At 35.0% G+C, this 19234-nt stretch overlaps 1 protein-coding gene across 4 annotated transcripts in view; it reads right to left on the bottom strand.

The window, feature by feature from the left end:
- Positions 1–3051: 3051 nt before the first annotated feature.
- Positions 3052–19234, bottom strand: part of LOC145334533 (rho GTPase-activating protein 8-like) — a 17908-nt gene continuing 1725 nt past the window's right edge. For 2 of the 4 annotated variants that reach the window (XM_080179993.1, XM_080179994.1), the window contains exons 4-17: positions 18868–18967; positions 18458–18513; positions 18184–18259; positions 14942–15019; positions 14311–14428; positions 14029–14129; positions 13280–13378; positions 12790–12904; positions 12029–12108; positions 11508–11625; positions 11020–11080; positions 10439–10556; positions 9500–9597; positions 3052–8197 (exon numbers count right to left, since the gene is read on the bottom strand). In XM_080179993.1, coding sequence (XP_080036119.1) covers positions 8136–8197; positions 9500–9597; positions 10439–10556; positions 11020–11080; positions 11508–11625; positions 12029–12108; positions 12790–12904; positions 13280–13378; positions 14029–14129; positions 14311–14428; positions 14942–15019; positions 18184–18259; positions 18458–18513; positions 18868–18967 — 1280 coding nt within the window. In that variant the 3' untranslated portion in view covers positions 3052–8135. The remainder of the gene's footprint in view (positions 8198–9499; positions 9598–10438; positions 10557–11019; positions 11081–11507; positions 11626–12028; positions 12109–12789; positions 12905–13279; positions 13379–14028; positions 14130–14310; positions 14429–14941; positions 15020–18183; positions 18260–18457; positions 18514–18867; positions 18968–19234) is intronic. The other 2 variants (XR_013884852.1, XR_013884853.1) reach the window with 2 other exon arrangements.

Genomic DNA, 19234 nt, shown 5'->3' with positions numbered 1-19234 from the left:
CCAGACCTCCTTCTTGAGCAAGGGGTCCTTGCGCAGGAACTCGTTGTCTTCCATCTCAAGGGCCTCCCACAACTCTTGCATGTCTGGGGGCTCAGCAGGCTCTTGGAACGAGTGGAGACTCGGGGGAGGCTTATCAGAAACCTCTAAAATGTCAGGCTTGACCAGCTCCCCTGCCACTGGGAGGCCAGCGTCCAGCAGAAGGGGCGTCTCCCCTTCATTCACCACCAGTACTCGAAACACAGTGGCGGACCCAGGCCTGTGGGCATACAGGCCTTCTGGGATGACAAGATCCTCCCCAAACCTCTGTTCTGGGGCAGCTAGTTGGATGGCATCCTTGGTGCGGTGGCCTACTAGCTCAACAGGGACCGCCATGACACCGCGGCCAGGCAAGACCACTTGCTTGGCCGTGCGCAGTTGGGGTGGCTGGCCGTCAGTTGGAGTGACAGCGCTTAGCCTATACGTGGCTGGAGTGGGGCCAGCTTCGGCTCCGAGACCCACCGGCCGCGACTTGACGGGCTCGGCCTCGGGAGGGGCTGACGTGTCGGAGCCAGGTGTGGCTCCGAGGGCGTCCGGCCACGATTTGACGGGCTCGGCGCTGGGAGAGGCCAAAGTGCTGGGTCCAGCCTGGGCTCCATGGGCGTCCGGCCGCGACTTGACGGGCTCGGCGCTAGGAGAGGCCGGGGCAGCGGAGCCATGCATGGTTCCGGAGGCGGCCGGCCACGACTTGACGGGCACGGCGCCGGGAGAGGCTGATTCCTGGGAGTTGAGTGTGGCTCCGGGTACATCAGACCGCGACTTGACGGGTCTGGACTCGGGCTTGGCTGGTGGACTGGCTGGAGGTCCCAGGTAGAGGGGGCCAGGTGGACACGGCTGGCCGTTGATAAAGGTGTCGGCGGAGAAGATTGGTTCTGGAGGGCTGGCAATCTCAGGGAACGTGGTTGGCAGGTTCTCCCGCGGCACCTTGGGCACTGGGGGCAACCCCATGGCTAGCAGGTTGGTCCCCCTATGGGCGTTGAGCGCAGCATCCACCCAGTGCGTGCCTTTCTCGACCACACGCGGCTGCTCTGGCAGCGGGCCTGGCAGAGGCCCCTCATAACTCAACTCTCTCTCGGCTGTCTCCCGGTCAATGGGGACGCCACGGAGTGGGATAAACTCCCCACGCACCCACAAGCAAGGTGGTTGCATGTCGAAACAGAGCCTAGTTCCGAACTCCTTGAGAAAATACCCTCCTAGGTTCAGAGGGTGTGAGAGGTTCCGGACCACAGTCACGTGGTAAAGATGGAGTATAAGAGTGTGTGAGACTGCCATATATAATTCTTTCAATTTTCCTATTACCTGGAGGGGTTGGCCTTCCTCGTTAGCAGTCAGGATTTGGGTGTTGTCCGGAATCAACATGCGTTGCACGCCCATTGCATGCATGAGGTGTTCAGAAATTACAGCAGACCCTGGTACACGGTTGCCAGAATCGATCATGGCATCAACCTGTACATGCTGGGCAGGGTCAGGAGTAGGAAACCTCACCCTGATATGGCAGGGAAAGTGGAGGTCCTGCCCTTGAGACAAGGGGGCCTCCCGTTCGGCTGGGGTTGGCAGAAACTTCGGTGGTGGCCGAACCGCAGCTATGGTGGTATCGCTTACCATGGTGGCTTAGACTGTAGCTTCGAATCACTAGAGCTTATTAATTATCACTGGGTCAACAATTTTATATTTATTTTTATCACTTGGTTGACATTTATACACACTTATGTGTTGTTATCACTAGGAGCTCTAGGTGTGATTCTGGAAGCACTGGCAGCAGGGAATGTCCGTCCTGCAAGGTTCAGAGGGGTGACGGCGGTAGGGAATGACCCGTCCTACAGCGCCGCTGGTTCGAATCCCGAAAATGACGGCAGGGAATGGCCCGTCCTGCAGCGCCTCGGGTTCGAATCCTGGAAGGCAGCGGCAGGGAATGTCCCGTCCTGCCGTGCCTGTGGCTCAAAATCTGCTATCCGTCGCAGTGGTAGGGCTTACTTGTGTGCTGAAGCTTCGCAGCCACACATTGCCTTCTCAAGGAGACCAGCACCCAGCTGTCTGTCTCGTAGGTTTGGCCTGGGTGTCCTGGGGCTTGTCCCAGCTACACTTGCCAATTTAGACTCAGTTCTGTAGCTGTCTGAGCTAAATTATCCGATTACCGTGGCTGCGCCCCTAGCGCTACTCCTACACGGTACGGAAAAAGCGTCTTAACTGGCGCTTTTAGCAGGCTAAATCTGCTTGCCGTAGGCCAGAGGCCCACATATTGCGTTCAAAATGATGGAAATTCGACCTAAAAAGGCCGTCTCGCGGGTCAGTTGGCTTCTCAGTTGGCGGCTGATTGTCCCCTTACTTGCCAAAGGGTCCAATCAGAGGTAGAATAGGCTAGTTTCTGTAAGGCTCGATTGAAACACGCCGACACCAAGTTCTGGTAAGCCGAGCGTTCTCGGCCCACAGGGTAACGAGTTCGGATTCAACGAGCCCTAGCCTTGAATTATTCTACCAAAACAAACTAGCAGGATTTAGTCATACAGAAATTATATATTTAACTGAATAATATTTACAAGCAATGTTTACTATATATATACAACAGATTATAACAATGGTTAGGTTTGAAGGGGGTGTGGGACGCTAGGGCTTAGCTCCCGGCGGTAGACAGGCTGTGGGGGCAGCGGTGGTAAAAGGGGAGGCAGCGCCTCCCGGTTATATAAGCGCGTGAGGGACGCGTGATAGTTGCATGTTTGAGTCCCCTCCCCACATTTAGGCAGGCCAGTTTGACCGCTAGATAGCGGGGTCAACATCGGTCATGAGATAGATGGTGATATAATAAGATTAGTGCAGTGGGTTTGTTATCATAAGTCACAGCGTAGCAACTCTTTAAACTGCCTGTCCGTCTGGTTGTCGTATTACCACACTATCACCAACATAACTCGCTTGTATAGTGACTATACTTAAGATTGCTACCAGACATATGAACACTTATAAAGTTGCTTCGCTCCAGAAAGCTTCACTCAATAACTAAGAGAATAAATTAAAACACTATTTAACACCGGAACACATCTATATTTATTATTATTTCAATATAATAGAACCAAATTCTACAATAGTATTAGTTGTTTAGTTCAAAAGGGAGGAGAGGATAAGTCACTTTAAAAAAAAAGAAACTAGGCTAAAACCTTCTAGGATAAAATATGGAAGATATTTGAAGAATGAACAATAAAATGTGTCAAAATATACTCATATAATTTCTGTATTTTTTATGATATTAAAAAGTGACTTATTTTCCCCTCCTTGATAAAGATCACAATGTATATTAAATAAATATTTACTAAATGCATTTTCTTTAGTTTAGTTCAGGGTTATGACAGCTGAAGAAAAATTTTCCCTCTTTTATATTCTGTACTAAATTATCCTATAAGCATAATTGTTCTTATGATTTTCTAGAATCTTTGACAATCTTGGAAAAATAATATACATTAGGTCGAAAAAAAATTAAAGGCAGAATAATCTCTCTTCAGGTGACGTATACCTGTCATTAGTTAATAAAGTTTTCTTCCGTCAAAATTAATAAAAAAAATCCACCAGTTTCCTAATCATTTGGCTATAGAGATGTTTTAGATTCTGTTAATTTAATAAGACTGTTCGTCGGGGATAAGACAATGGACGATAAACCAATAAAACATACTCAAAATTACCCTTAGTGTTGATTAGAATTATTTGTTAAAAGGTGTTTAGTACTTTGATATCAAGCAATCCAAATGCAAAAAAAAGCATCAAAAAATGAAATAAATAAGACAACATGGCCCGTCCGGTTATAAATTTTGAGTATCTGGGTATTTTACATTCCAATGTCCCTTCCCTACCTGATCTGAACTTCTGAAGGGAATGCATTAACAAATCTAATCATCCAAATGAATATAAAACGAGTAGAAAAATGAATCCATCTCACGACCAAAATACAAATGTAAGGCTGTGATCTATGATTTTTTTTTTATAATTTCTCTAATATTTTAATGAAAATATTACTAATTTGCTATCATTATTAATTATCTAACTAATTTCTTATATAACAGCCGAAACTTTTCTATATTAAAACTAAATTTGAACATAATGTCTTCAGCAAATATTAAGCAATTTTAATCGAATTGTTCTTTTTATGAAAAATGGGAAATAATTTATTAAGGGTTTTCACTAGAAGAAAAATATCCATAAAATCGTGAAATTCAAGGAAGAAAACATGACACAAACAAAACACGCCAAGGAAGTTGTTTTAGCCTTTTTTAGTCAATATAAAAATCTAGCATCTAAAATTTTCCAAAATTTAGTTTGATTTCTCGAAGGACAGTTGTAGAGTAGCTGCGTAACTAAGAATTAAATCAGATTAGGTGAAAAACATTACATAGGTCAATTGGATTAAAATCGCTGAATATCAATAGATCCCTAATATTACAATAAGTATAATTTTTATCTAATACAGGAATAGGACATGAAACATAAAACTAAAAGTTAATATTAATTTATAATAAATATTATCCATTGAACTATTCCTGTATTTTCAAAACGGTTTGTAATTGATAAAAGATAAAATGCAAACAATCAATAAATACTTTTCTTTTTAAATCAAGTCGGAAGTTTGAAAGAAAGGTGTTTTAAAATAATTTAAAGCTGCAAACGACAGAACAGCTGATTGTACGCTCGTAAAGTATTGGAAACAGCTTTACGAAGCCTTGTAATAATCGAAAATATTATAAACCTACACATGCAGCGCACGGCTAAAGAAAACACGTGTAAATGTGTCTTCTAGTCGCGCCTTCTCTCTGTGAATTAACATATTCTAGACTTTTTGTTGGCCATGTTGTGTCGTAAACAATGAGCATATGCAATCTGTGCGACCAGCAGTTTGACCGCTAGCAATCTGTGCGACCAGCAGTTTGACCGCTAGCAAACTCAAAAACTATTTCAAACCCGATTTCTCTTCGCATACAAATTAATTTAGAATTGAATAGTGATAAATACATAAAATTAAACACACATTTAGTGAATTAGTTAATACTTTAATATAATAAAATGCTGTGTTTTATGAGTTATATTTTACAAAAACTGGATATAAATGCTTTTTCACAATCTAATTTTATTACTATTATCCTAATGTTTTAAAACTATTAGTTTAAATGGCAACCCAAAGGGTTTTCAATCGTTGTTTTTTTTTACAGGAGAAATTTCATCTGAATAATTTACTGTTTTGCTCAAATAATTTCATACAAAAAATTTCTTTTCTTTTAAATATCTTTAACCTTCAAAAATGATTTTTTTGAAAAGTAACCAAAGATGCTTAATTAACGAATAAGATTTAACGAATAAGCTTTTATAACACTACCCTGTATTATTTACTAACAAAATCTAAAATTAACCTAAATTAAATCTATATTACTAAAACCACAACAAAATAGTCCAATAGTAGCAAAGCTATTTATGGGAAAGAATAATAAAATACATTAAAAATTGTGAAGTTTAAAATAAAAAGATTTAGCAAGGATCTAAAGGGATACAACAAATTGCCAATAAATTGATATGCATCCCCAATGATAAAAAAATTACCCCTTTTGAAGATTACAATTAGTGGTTGAAACGTTTGGACTCTCAACTAATTGATCCAACCAATCAAAATTTAATAAAAGTTCCCAAGGTTGAATGTTCAGCCAATAAACAAGAAAACTTTATTGTAAGACTAGTGTACTTAACAGCCCTATGTACACCCCTCCTTGGATAAAAAAGAATACTTATTTTATTTGTAGAGCGACCGACATGCCGACACTTGTAACTAATAAACAAGCTGCGCTATAAAACATAATTCTTTTTTTATATTTTCTTCATTTCATGTTTAATTTCCTTTTTTGTTGGAAATGAAATTATTATTAAATTATAATTTCCAGGAGAAATTATAAAATAAGAAGGGGGGGGGGGGGCATATTTATACACTTTTGTAATCACTGAGCAAGCATTCAAAAATTTGAAATATGTTAATTTATGCATCGCCATTTTAAAATAGTATAATGTCTGTGTAATTTCTGTATTTTGGGGGGAAGCTTTATTTATATGTTCTTGACAAATTTCTTTTTTTGAAGATTATTTTGTTAACCATCAAAAGTTTTTTTCAGTATGGCTATGAAACCGATTAATATCCGCTGGATATGAATTGGTTCCGAGCAATGTTGAAAAAAACTGAAAAATCATGAAAGTATCGTATCGTATTGTAGACAACATCCACGAGTAATAAAATAAAAATCATAAAATTAATACCAGTTTCGTTAGTCCGCGCCTTCGGCCCCTGGGGTCTATCAAAACTGGTTTTAATTCTATAATTTTTCATGTTAATGTCCGCGGAAAGCTATCTATAACTCAATGCAATATCTATTCCAGTTCATGAAAATTATGTTTATCAGCGATTACGCTAAGGTTTACACATGTGTCCCCCCCCCCCCCCCATTTACAAAACATTCATTATTTCTCTTCATAAAAAGTTATTAATAAAGGAAAATCTTAAATCTTAGATTTTATACTTTTTCTTCAAGATATTCTTTCTGTAAAAATGGTATTAAACCAATGAATGTCTATCCAAAGAAAATTAATCTTTCCTGCTTATTGAAAGTGTTCAGTTTAAAATATTTGAAATGAAAAATTACATTTTTCTTATTTCAGTAGGTAGGTACAATACATTCATGCTCAAAAATGTGAAACATAAAAATGACAAAACATACATTTTGCATTGAAAATGAAAGAGATAAATGCAACAAAGTTTTAGTTTATAAAATAAGTCAGGAATAGGGGGGGGGGGGATAGGTGTCCAAGTCTGGAGTTAAAGGGGTGTTCCCCCCCCCCTCAAACTTTTAAACCCCACATTTTACTTTCCTCAAAATATGAAAAATACATTAGGTTACCCCTCTCAAATCTTCGAAACAACTCATTTTACAACCCTCCCCCTCTCAAAATACAAAGCTTGAACGTCCCAAGGGGGGGGGGGTATTTCTTACCAAGTGTGTCAAAATTAACTTATATTCAAAAAGGAATTGTTCAGAGTAAGTTCTAAACCCAATAAATGTTTTTATCAGGGCTCGGCCGCCGCGATTCGGCCTAGAAATTAAGCCCGTCTAGATGCTTTAAAAATGTCTTGAAAAGAGGAATTGCAATATTTGGGTTAGGTTTACACTTCCAGCTGATTTTTAGATTTTTAGAACATTGATTTCCAAAAGTGCCCTGGTCTTTATTTTAGTCAAAACATTTAATACTATCTATTTCGACTATTGAAAACAAAACAAAAAAAATAATTTTGACATTGTTGGTAGAAATTTCCCCATCATTTTCAAAAATTTTCATTACAAGAAAACGATGGAATATTAAAATTTTTAATCATTTCAACATAGTTATATTTTTGTACCGTTATAACAGTCAATGATAACATACATACATACTTCCTATAAACAGTGTTTAAGATTACTTTTCATAAATTAATTTATCTTTGGTCTTAAATAATCGCCAATTGATTTATTCTTATAACCGAGGATGGAGGGTTAATCTGGAAAGAGACTATGAACGAATGAGAGCAAGTAATGTTATTCCAGCAGTGAAGTGCATTTTTTTGGCTGACATTACTTTAGCATTTAAAAGTTTTTTTTCATATAAAACCATGGCGAAACTCATTTGTTTTAGTTGATATAACTGTATTAAACATTAACAATAAACATAGTATATTCACCCAATAAATGCTCAAAATTATTGCTTGAAGTTGCTTAAAATCATAGGCTCTCGTTCGTGCTTAGTCCCCTTTAAAACCAACAGGACAGACAATGATTATAGCTAAGTGGAAAATAATAGGACAAAGGCCGTTAAAAGAATCTTCTTAATTTTTTTTTTTTAAATTTGTCCTTGGGGCTTAAGTTTGAGATTTAAATATATTTATTTACCATTCTAGTCTGTCCTGTTTATTTTTTTTCTTCAAAATATTCTACAAAAGTTAAAAAAAACTCCAAACATACCTTTCAAAATTATTCTAATATTTTTTCTACTGTTATTTATCTATCATTTGTTTATTTATTCTTCAATTAAACTGAGACACCTCTTAATGTTGATTACAATATGAATATTTCATGTTGATTTGATAACATAAACTCTGTGAAAGCATTGATCGGACCTAAAACAGAAAAGGAATATAAAATACAAATTGTATGTTTATAATAATATGATTGTCAGTATTGATGGGTGGTAAAACCCCAAATTCCAATTTGCACTCAAACTGAACGGTCCAGTTATCTGCGAGATCTTTTGCTTTAGACATAGACACCTATTTTATGTCACATTATGTAATAATACTATAGTAACGCTACGGTATAGTAGTTATAAACCTTCCCTGGACCTATAATAAGCTACATTGTAAAGGGGAACTATATTGGTTCGGCGGTTACTAAAACCCTTTAGTACAGACAGACAGATAAAGATCGTGTTACTTTTATGTATAGATAATAACATATGGGAAAGAAAAACTTTTAATTGGAAAATATACAATACACCCCTGCATATTTGTGCTTTCTTGACCTAAACAACGCGTTTGTTACTTTAAAAAGTGAATTTAAGCAGTAAAAATATCTTCGTTGGGCGAAGTTTCGAGAAGTAGCCAACAGTTTGGCAAAAAGTATCCAAATAATTCTAATCCCAAAATGTTAAACATAAATAAAAAAAAACGATAAATAAATTTGGAATTCTAATAAATATCAGAAAATCAAATAAAGTTTCCCCCCAACACAAAGCCTCTCTACAACTATTACTTGTCTTGTTTGTGTACCTATGTAATTAAATATTTTATTTTGTATAATTGTATCGTTGTAGATTATAAATAACAAAGTTATCCTATAAAGCAGAATTTAACTAGTATAAGAACATTGCTTTTATGGAACGTGATTGAACTTGTTTTTTTTTCTCATAAAACTTCTTGCGTCAAAAAATTTCTTGTTAATATTTTACGACATAAAAAAATAGAGGAAAAGATAGAGAAAGGGAGTTGAATTGAGAGAAATAGTGTTGAAGAAAGAGAGAGAAAAAGAAATAACAATAAAATGCATTTTAGTAAGAATAAACATTTTTCAATACTCCGTTAAGTTATAACGCAATAACCTTAAACCAATAACGGACATACCGACATAACCCAACTATAGAGTAGCAGCGTTACTCACAATAATGGATAATTGGATATATTATTATTTATTACTTGGATGTTACACTAGATTTTCATGTTCTCTAATAAAGTGAAACTCGCCGCGGGCTAAAATAACAATACCCCCAAATGCCCCTTTTACCCTATTCCCTCCCCTCCAACTGGATGAACGAACTGACCAATAAATGAGTTCCATGTTATCAACCTAAATTGACGACAATTTTTCCCCTGTCATAATATCCACGTATATTAGAATCTAAATCTATGCTGGTAAATGGTGCCTACCTATTGAAGATAATGACAATGTTTTGTCATTTGACCAGACAAGGTTGGGGCCGAAAACAACAGCCAAATTAGCTGCCGTCATTTTGTTCATATCACACCTGAAACAGGTTTATAACTGGTAAATATTGAAGGAAGAAAGGGTTGTAGATACATTCCTCCAAGTCCTCTCTCAAAGTACCGGTAAACTGATTAATATCCGCTGGATTAAAACCAGTTCTAAACCACACTGAAAAATCATGAATTGCATTCTATTACAGACAATTTTATACGAAAATAAAATAAAAATAATAAAATTAATACTAGTTTTGATCGCCCGGTCCTTCAAAAACTGGTTTTAATCTTTTAATTTTTAACTTAAATATATCCGAAGAAAGCGAATACGATGCGATAAATAACTAATCCATAATTAGGTATTAAAAAGAATAGTTGACTAATCCTGTAGTCATGATTAACTTTAATAACACACGAATGTTTACTTATATAAAAAAAATGAATAATTAAATGCTTATTTACATCTTATAATAAGATAATCACAAGTATGGCACCACCCAGAAGTAGTAAAGCTAAAAAAGTAAAGCTGGAAAATTAAAAATTTTGTTAAAGTAATTTAAGTCATCTTCACTAAAAATTTCAGCCGCCTATATTGAATAGGAGTAAATAAAATCATGTTTCACACAGAAGTACAGATGGACATTTCAAATTATAGAGTAATTTTGATTGTAAATAGAACTACAAGCTTACATTAGTTAATTATAGCATCGTATTATAGACAGCTTTCCTTGGATATTAAAATAAGAAAAGTAATTGAGACAAGTATTGTTAGTCCCGTGGAAGATGTCTGTAATTCTATGCTATACATGTTTTTTCAGTAGGGCTTAGAACAAAATCTAATCCAGCGGATAATAATCAGTTTCGTAGCCACACTAAAAAAAACATTACCTGTCAACTACCAGGGAAAGGAACTCAATGAGGAACTTAAGGACGACATAGTTTTGATCAGGTAGCTTTTTTATCACCAAGTCCTTGCAGTACAGCAGCCTACGCTCCTTCGAGACATCTAGATAGATAGATAGATAATAGACAGATAGATAAATGGATAGGTAGAAAGATAGTTGAAAACTAAATTTTTTATTTAGGTAATATGTATATTTTTTATCACCCTTACAGTACAGCAGCCTTCGCTCTTTCGAGACTTGTAGATATATAGGTATAATGGACAAATAGATAGATAGTTAGAAACTCGATTTTTGATAGGTATATTTTGTAGACTATTGATCACAAAGTCCTTACAGTTCCCTTCTTCGAGACTTATAGATAGAAAATAATAAAAGAAAATAGAAAGTAGATAGCTAGATGCTATATCATTGAAATAATATTTATCATTAAAAAAATTAAGGTAGAGTACATATACATATTACATACATAAAATGCTTTTGAGAAGACACTGTTTTGTAGGTCCATAGGACCACAAAAATATGGATGTATAGTTATTGTTCTATAGTTATAAATATTCGTCATACCTGTAAAATGCACAATACTTTCATGTAACTGATAGGTTAGCAGCGGATGCGATAATTCTCTTCAAAAATTATATGTACTTCATTTCTTTGAGTCTTAATTACATGACTAAATTTTTAACAATAGTCATTCAATCACGTAGCTCTCAGTCCTTACATTTCAGCAGTTATTAAGCTTCAAGATAATTTTTCCTTTTTGTACTTACGCAATGTACAGATTAAAATAAACAGTAGAGGAGGAAGGGGTTAAATAACTGTATGTCCCCACCCGTGAACCCTGTGCCGACTTTCAATGGTGTCTTTAAATTTCAGCTAATAGTGTCGTTAATAACACAGCAAAGTAACTACAAAAGAGCACAGAAAGCATTTGCTTGCTGACGAAAAAGATCCCCGATACTGGATCCAGGTAGTTATCTGGAATATAACCTATAACATCTTAGTGATTTTAAAATTCTTAAAATCAGTCAATGAATGAAAAGAAATGAATTCCTGAGGAAGGTTTTGAGAAGCACAGCAGCTGTATGAACATCTGGATGTTCAAAGTCAACAGTTTCACCTTTGTCAATCCGACTCTGTAACTCGCGAACCACTGTAACGTTCACGGATCTCCTAAAAATAATTTTTTTTTCATTTAAGATGCAGAATTTTTGTCTGCCTGTCTGTGTGAGTATGTGTTTAAACCAAAAGATCTGACGGCCAAGCCGTTTTGTTATGGCTCTCCATTACAGTCTAGCCTTATATTATAGGTTCAGGAAGGGTTAATGACTTGGGGGAGGGTACACTTATCATTTCCTGAAAGTGCCATATTGACTGTGTTTGATTTTTATACTAGGTCAGGTTATATTGGGTTTAGTGTAGCCCTGCAGGGTTAGGACAACGCAAGTATAAGGCCTATAGGGTTAAGTTCCCTTGAAGAGATTGGACATAGTTAAAAAAACTAAACCTCTCCCCCCACATTTTCAATTTTAAAAACATTAAAGGATTTTTTAGGGAAACCATAAAAAAATCTTACCTGAAAATTCCTTCAACTTCCAAGCAGTCAGGATTAGACAAGAATTCTATACATCTCACCATGATGGGGGGCACTGCAGTCTACAAAAAATTTATTCTCATTATTATTGGTTAAATGAACTGTAAAATTGATCAATTATCCACTCTAGAGTGACTCCAAACTAATGTATAGCATGACAGGTGTCCTACTTTATCTCCCTACCTGATGATGCTCAGCTATCCACTCTAGAGTGACTCCAAACTATTGTATAGTATGACAGGTGTCCTACTTTATCTCCCTACCTGATGATGCTCAGCTATCCACTCTAGAGTAACTCCAAACTATTGACTGGTATGACAGGTGTCCTATATTATCTCCCTACCTGATGATGCTCAGCTATCAACTCTAGAGTGACTTCAAACTGTTGACTAGTATGACAAGTGTCCTACTTTATCTTCCTACCTGATGATGCTCAGCTTTCCACTCTAGAGTGACTCCAAACTATTGTATAGTATGACAGGTGTCCTACTTTATCTCCCTACCTGGTGATGCTCAGCTATCCACTCTAGAGTGACTCCAAACTATTGTATAGTATGTCAGATGTCCTACTTTATCTCCCTACCTGGTGATGCTCAGCTATCCACTCTAGAGTGACTCCAAACTATTGTATAGTATGTCAGGTGTCCAACTTTATCTCCCTACCTGGTGATGCTCAGCTATCTACTTTAGAGTGACTCCAAACTATTGTATAGTATGACAGGTGTCCTACTTTATCTCCCTACCTGGTGATGCTCAGCTATCCACTCTAGAGTGACTCCAAACTGTTGACTGGGCTGCCAAGAGCTGAGGGTTGAGGTTCCAGTAATTCCAAGTCCACCTGTCAGCTTTCTGTCATGACTACAAAAAATATTACATATCAAGCACCAGAAAAAAATACCTAATACCTATCTTCCAAAGTTTTCACAAAGACAGTTCAAACTATCTTGATCTCTTTATTTTGTCATTGTAAAATAGAGGTAAACTTTATTGGTGAATTAGATTAGGGTAAAATTTTTAAAAGGTTATGAAAGGAAGAAATAGAGTATGTGGGTTGGATTGATTAAATACAACTCTGACAGATTCCTATTCCCATGTACCTGTAAAAAGCCATAACAACTGTAAAACATAGGCCATAAAAACGACGAGTAAGCAATAAAAAAATATTTCTGTATTGGTGGAAGAAGGGAAAACTATATGCCATTTTTTTTATAAAAAAGACATAAAAATACTTACTCAATGACCTCCTTAGGTATGGGTAGTTTGTCAAGGTCCATGTGGGCGGAGAGATCTCGTAACTGGTTCACATATTTCACTTTCTGTCCAAACTTTGCACTGGAAACAAGATTTAAAGATATTTAATTTTAACCTCTGATCTATTAAAGAGGTTTATCTGTTTTCCCTCCCTTCACTTAGAAATATATGTACTGTACATTAGTTAAACCCTATAGATGAGAATAAAGGGGGTCATTTTTTTCCTGTATTTTCTATAAAGTTGTGTGTAACCGTTTAATCAAATGCGCTTAATAAGTCATATATATATAGATTTGGTCATAACTAAGAACAGTTTAACTAATAAGCGCATTTGACTAAACGGTTACACAAAACTTTACGGAAAATACACGAAAAAAATTCCCCCCTTTGTTCATTCAATTTTAGCAATACCATTCAAATTTTATTTTAAGGTGGTGTCAGTCGCAGACATAACATAATTATATTTTAGCTGTTCTATGTGAGTCAGAAGACATTGGACGGTAAAAAAAGTTTTTTAACCACCCTAAGCTCAAAAACTTTAGATTCTTTTGTTGAATTTTGATTGGTTGGTTCCAAACTTTTTCACCAATAATTTCCATCACCAGATGGAATTAGGTATTTCTTTACAATCATGAAAAGAATTTCAATTTACTGTCCAATGTCTTATCCCTTAAAATTCCTAAGCTGTGCTATTGCTAACAAGAACGATTATATCCAATTGTGTTACCAACCTGATAATAGGTCTGAAGAAATTATAGACAACTCTGATAAAATTGGTGGGATGAACTATAAACAAGGATTTCATATTCTTCTTATATCTGCGATCAAGGACCTAAAAGGATAATTTTACAACAAAGGCAGCAATAAAAACTATATATGTTTATGTGAATGTAGTTCACATAGGGACAGACAGATATATCTGCTATCTGCTAAACCCCTTAATTATATAATAAAGAAAAGAATTGCACACTAATGGTAGTATATAGAGAAGTTTTGCTATTTAATATTGTTACCTTATAAAGACCCCACATCCAGGAGAGGGGTAGCTTATTTTTTGATACCAGTCCATGGTGAAAATAAACAAGGCTGTAGTCCATATCAACATACTGGTCCAGGGTATACACTATATATCTATAATAAACAAAAATTTATGTTACTATGTAGAGCAGCTATAGTATTAATTTTTATGAGAAAAAAAAGTTTATCTCAGATGATTGAGAACGGTCTAATTTGGCGAAAAAAAGGTAAAAAAATTTCAGCGGGAGCGGCGGTTCTGCCGCCGTTTCTTCACAGTTCCATACTGTTCTTCACAAAAGCAACTGCTGTGCCGAATTTTAGAGCTGTAACTCTTTTATGGGCTGAGATCATGCGCGTTTTACTTTTAGTTTCAAAAAGTGGCACATCCACCTCCCCCCTTTGAAAAGTTAAAATAAATCTAATTCTTTAGCCTAATATCCACAACTACCAATATATTTGTTCTACTAGAATTAGGGTAATTATGGGATTGGTTAAAACAGAGATCGCAACAGCCCTACAACGGTATCAAACTACCAAACCATGGATAAAATATATTTTTTTGTTATGCTTTTGCTTGCGTTGAAATGCATATCTATCTATCTTTCATTGAACTATCCTTGACTTTACCTTAAGAATCTGTCATTGTTTAGAACTTTATTTCCAGGAAGTTTGCAGGCGGCGGCTGTTATTATTTTTCTTCCACTCCTAAAAAACAAAACAGATAGAGTAGGTAATAGCTCGTACTAACGCGTTTATCTCTCTAAATAAAGTTTGTATAAACAGCTTACTCATGTAAGTTAAAACTATCCTGAAATATATATTTAATTTAACACAGCTATAGAGCATTTGACACCCTAAGATTGTTAAAAGACATTTTCTACTAAAAATTTACCAAAAAAAAGAGTCTCCCAGAGTTTCAATTTTATCAAATATCTAAGTTAATACCTAGTACCTATAGTTTTAGCCTAAAAAATGTTAACTTGGGTTTGAGTGGGACCAAATTAATAATAATAATAATAATAATAATGTTTATTTGGTGCTGCCAGGTACCCCCTAGCTTAGGAGATAGCACATACAATACTCTATATTGCTGCTATCTATCGACAATTTAGAGTTTACATTATGATGTTTAGTCTCATACAAAATAAAATAATATATACTAAGAGATTAATTATTAACTAAATATAAATTGGTGGAAAAAAAGTAAAATTTTCAGGATATGCACCAGGAGCTACAGGAATACTATCTTGACCAAAATGGGGATAGTGTATTTGATTCCTGAAGCCCCTTTTTAAAGAAGACGAAAAGAAAAAAAAGAATATAAAACAAATTAAATGTGAAAGGGAAAATTGAAACTTTAATTTAGTTAAATCGAGTTGTGAGGATGGTAAAAAAAAGTAAAAAAAAACACAAATAAACATTTATATTATGTTAGAGAAATCAGTAAATAATAAGAAAAATGAAAAAAAATATATGAAGGAATTTAGAGAAAAATAAAACAAAATTAATATGAAACTAAAGAGAATAAAAAGGAAAAATAATAAGATAGATCATTGTTCTATATAATTTTAATACCATATTTCAAGTTTTAAAATATCATTGAAGATTAATAAGTAAAGTTTTTATAAAAAGAAAGGAGAAAGAAAAAAAAACATAAAAAGGAAAAAAAAGCAATACTTCAAGCCTTTGTCATTGTATTATTTTAAAAAAACCAGAAATTTCTCAATTCAAAATAATATTTTTTTATAGAATGCCACTTTGAGCTTTGCCCTATAATCAACCCTCCCCTCCCCGCCAAAAAAACAAAAAAAACAACACTCCCCTCCCCGCCAAAAGACAACCCCCCCCCCCCCTACTTAAAAAAATCACTAGGTTTTTTATGAAATCAATTTTCAAGATCTGTTTATGCACTCAGAACAGTTTTCTCTATTACAAATAAAATTAAGTTTTTCCAACAAAAAATCTTTGAGTTTCATACAAAATTGTTTTCTTGACATAACTGTGCTAAAAGTATAAATAACCTCGTCATTATTATTATCATTTTCAGGATTAGGATTAGTATTAGGAATAATGATTTCATTCCATAACTTTGGTAGATCAGAGTAAGGGAATTTTTTAAATGTCTCAAGTCTAACAAATGGAACATTGTACTGTTGATTATTTCTAAGAACTCTTGTTGTTCTTGTGCTATTTCTAATCCATAAGTTATCAAAAGAACATGGAAGCCTATGATTAACGTTATCAAACATAAATTGTAATTTAGAATAGACAATTTGTTGAGTTACAGGAAGAATATCTAAATTTTTTAATAAAATTGTAGTATGTGCATTATATTTTGAGTTGGTGATTATTCTCAGTGCTTTTTTTTGCTGTTTTACAATTTTATCAAGAGTTGATGCTGCTGCACTTCCCCAAATTGGGGCACAATATGTAAGATGACTATGGACAAGTGAATTGTATAGAGTTTGCAATGCTTTTCCACCAATAATATGTTTTGCAGCATTTATAGCAAATAGTGAGCGTGAAATCTTTTTATTTATCATATCAATATGATATTTAAAGTTTAATTTAGGATCTAGATAAACACCTAGAAATTTAATTGCAGGAGTTTCACTTCTTGAGTTGACATATGAAAGTTTGTGTACCAAATTTGGATCATTTTGGTTATCATTATTGTGATCAAGATTAATACTAATGCTATCAAAGTCAATTGTTGATTCATCTTTAGTAAATATCATAAATTTAGTTTTTGATGGATGTAGGCTTAACTCATTAGTTCTAAACCAATAAGTTATTTTTCTTAATTCAATATTAAGAATATCAATAATATCATGAAGGTTTTTACCCGAAATTAAAAAACTGGTATCATCAGCAAAAAGTAATGTAAATAGAGTAGTACATTTAGCTAAGTCATTGATATAAATTAAAAATAGTAAGGGTCCTAAAATAGAACCTTGTGGTACTCCTTTGTTAATAAATTTCATATCAGACTTTGCATTGTTGATGTAAACAAATTGTTGTCTATTTGCTAAGTAATTTTTAAACCATGTCAATTCTGTACCATTAATTCCAAGCTTAGAAAGTTTGTCCAGCAAGATTCTATGAGAACAGCAATCAAAAGCTTTTTTGTAAATCACAAAAGACTCCAACTGTATACTTTTTATCATTACTATTCTTTACAATTTCATTTATTAGATGAAAAATGGGCTGTATGGTTGACTTTTTTTTCTGAAAGCCATATTGATGTTTGTAAATAAGGTTATTTTCATCAAGATATGCAGTAAGTTTATTTGCAACTATTTTTTTCAAGAATTTTTGAGAAGATTGGCAAAAGACTTATTGGTCTATAATTAGACATGTTGCTTAATAGATCCGATTCTTTTGTTTTAAGTTTGAAAATTGGCAAAACTTTGGCTATTTTGAGCTCATTTGGAACGTTGCCTGACTGTAAGGATAAATTTATAATGTGAGTGAGAGGAATAGCAATATTTCAATGATTTTTTTCATAAGTTTATTAGAAACACCTAGCATGTCTTGGCTTGATTTAGACTCTAGACCATTAAATTATCCCTGCTGTACCAATAAAATAAGTTCCATCTTTCAATTCTTTTAAAATACCAACTTACTTAGTAACTTTAAGTAAAGTTACGCTACTTACAAACAAAATTATCCTTGTTGAACCAAGAAAATATAGCGCCTAAACCTGTAGATCCATCCAAAAAATATACGTGAAATATAACCCAACAGTATACTTTTATCCCAAATAACCTATAAGTACAAGTAGTGTAACATGAATAGGTACCTAGCCTAATAAACACGGATTACGCGAAAGGGACAAATGTACCCTCCCTTCACCCCCTTATCTATACCTGTCATCACCAAGTACTTCTAGAATGCCAAGTTCTGCTATGTCACTAAAATCTTCTCTTTCTTCAGTAAAAGGACCTGAAAATTACAGGGATAAGAAAATTGAAGTTAAATTGATTTATTTCCTTAAACTATCATTCAGTATGGCTTCGAAGCCGATTAATATTCGCTGAATTTGAACCGTTACTCTCAGCCATACTGATTAATCATGCACTTGCACAACATCGTATTATAGAAATTTTCTGTCTATTATACGATGCAATAAAAAACTATTACCTGGGTCTATACAAGGAGTTACCGGTGACCCTAACTGTTCAGCTTCGTGTACCTCACTGAAAGTATATGAATAAAATGCCAATATTTCATCAGGTTTAACTTAGCAGGTCAAAATTTTCAAAAGTTAATCAGAGTATGCCAATATTTTGACAGGTAAAGCAGAGTAGGCCAATATTTCGAAAAGAAAGCAGAGTGTGCCAAAACAAGGTGTTAACTTATCTCTGCTTAACTTGACCCAAATTTTTTGTCCAATTTGCTTTGTATACCTCACTAAAAATATTTTATTATTAAACCCTTTAGGTCAGTCTTTTGGCCATTCTTATATTTAAAAATCAGTTTTCGTTTATACACTCTACTTAATGAACCAACCAATCAAATTCAATAAGAGTACCCAAAGTACCCAAACTTACTTTGCTAGTGCTTGTTCAAAATCCTCCTCAATTGTTCCATCAGAAATAGGAGAGTCAATACAATTCCGCCCGTCCATATCTTCCAAATCGTCTTCTATATCTATGATAAGAACATATGGGTAGGTATACCTAGTGTTTTTCGTGGCAACACACCTTTAGGGGCGATTCGTCGTATTTTCAAAATGGCAGATTGGTTATTTTAGGTTAGGTTAGATTTTATTGGGTTAGTTGATTGCCCCGCAAGGTTACAGCCCCCCGCAGGGGCTAGAAATAAAAGAAAGGCTACTGTGAAATTATAAAGAAACGCCCCTTAAGGGGTGTTGTCACGAAAGGGACTATACCCGAACATATAAGTGTATTAAGGATG

This window comes from Acartia tonsa, chromosome 12 (assembly GCF_053477335.1).
Source record: "Acartia tonsa isolate MP-2025a chromosome 12, ASM5347733v1, whole genome shotgun sequence".
In the NCBI taxonomy this organism is placed as follows: domain Eukaryota; kingdom Metazoa; phylum Arthropoda; class Copepoda; order Calanoida; family Acartiidae; genus Acartia; species Acartia tonsa.
The sequence above is the reverse complement of the archived record's forward strand: the minus strand, read 5'-3'. Positions and strand labels throughout refer to the sequence as shown.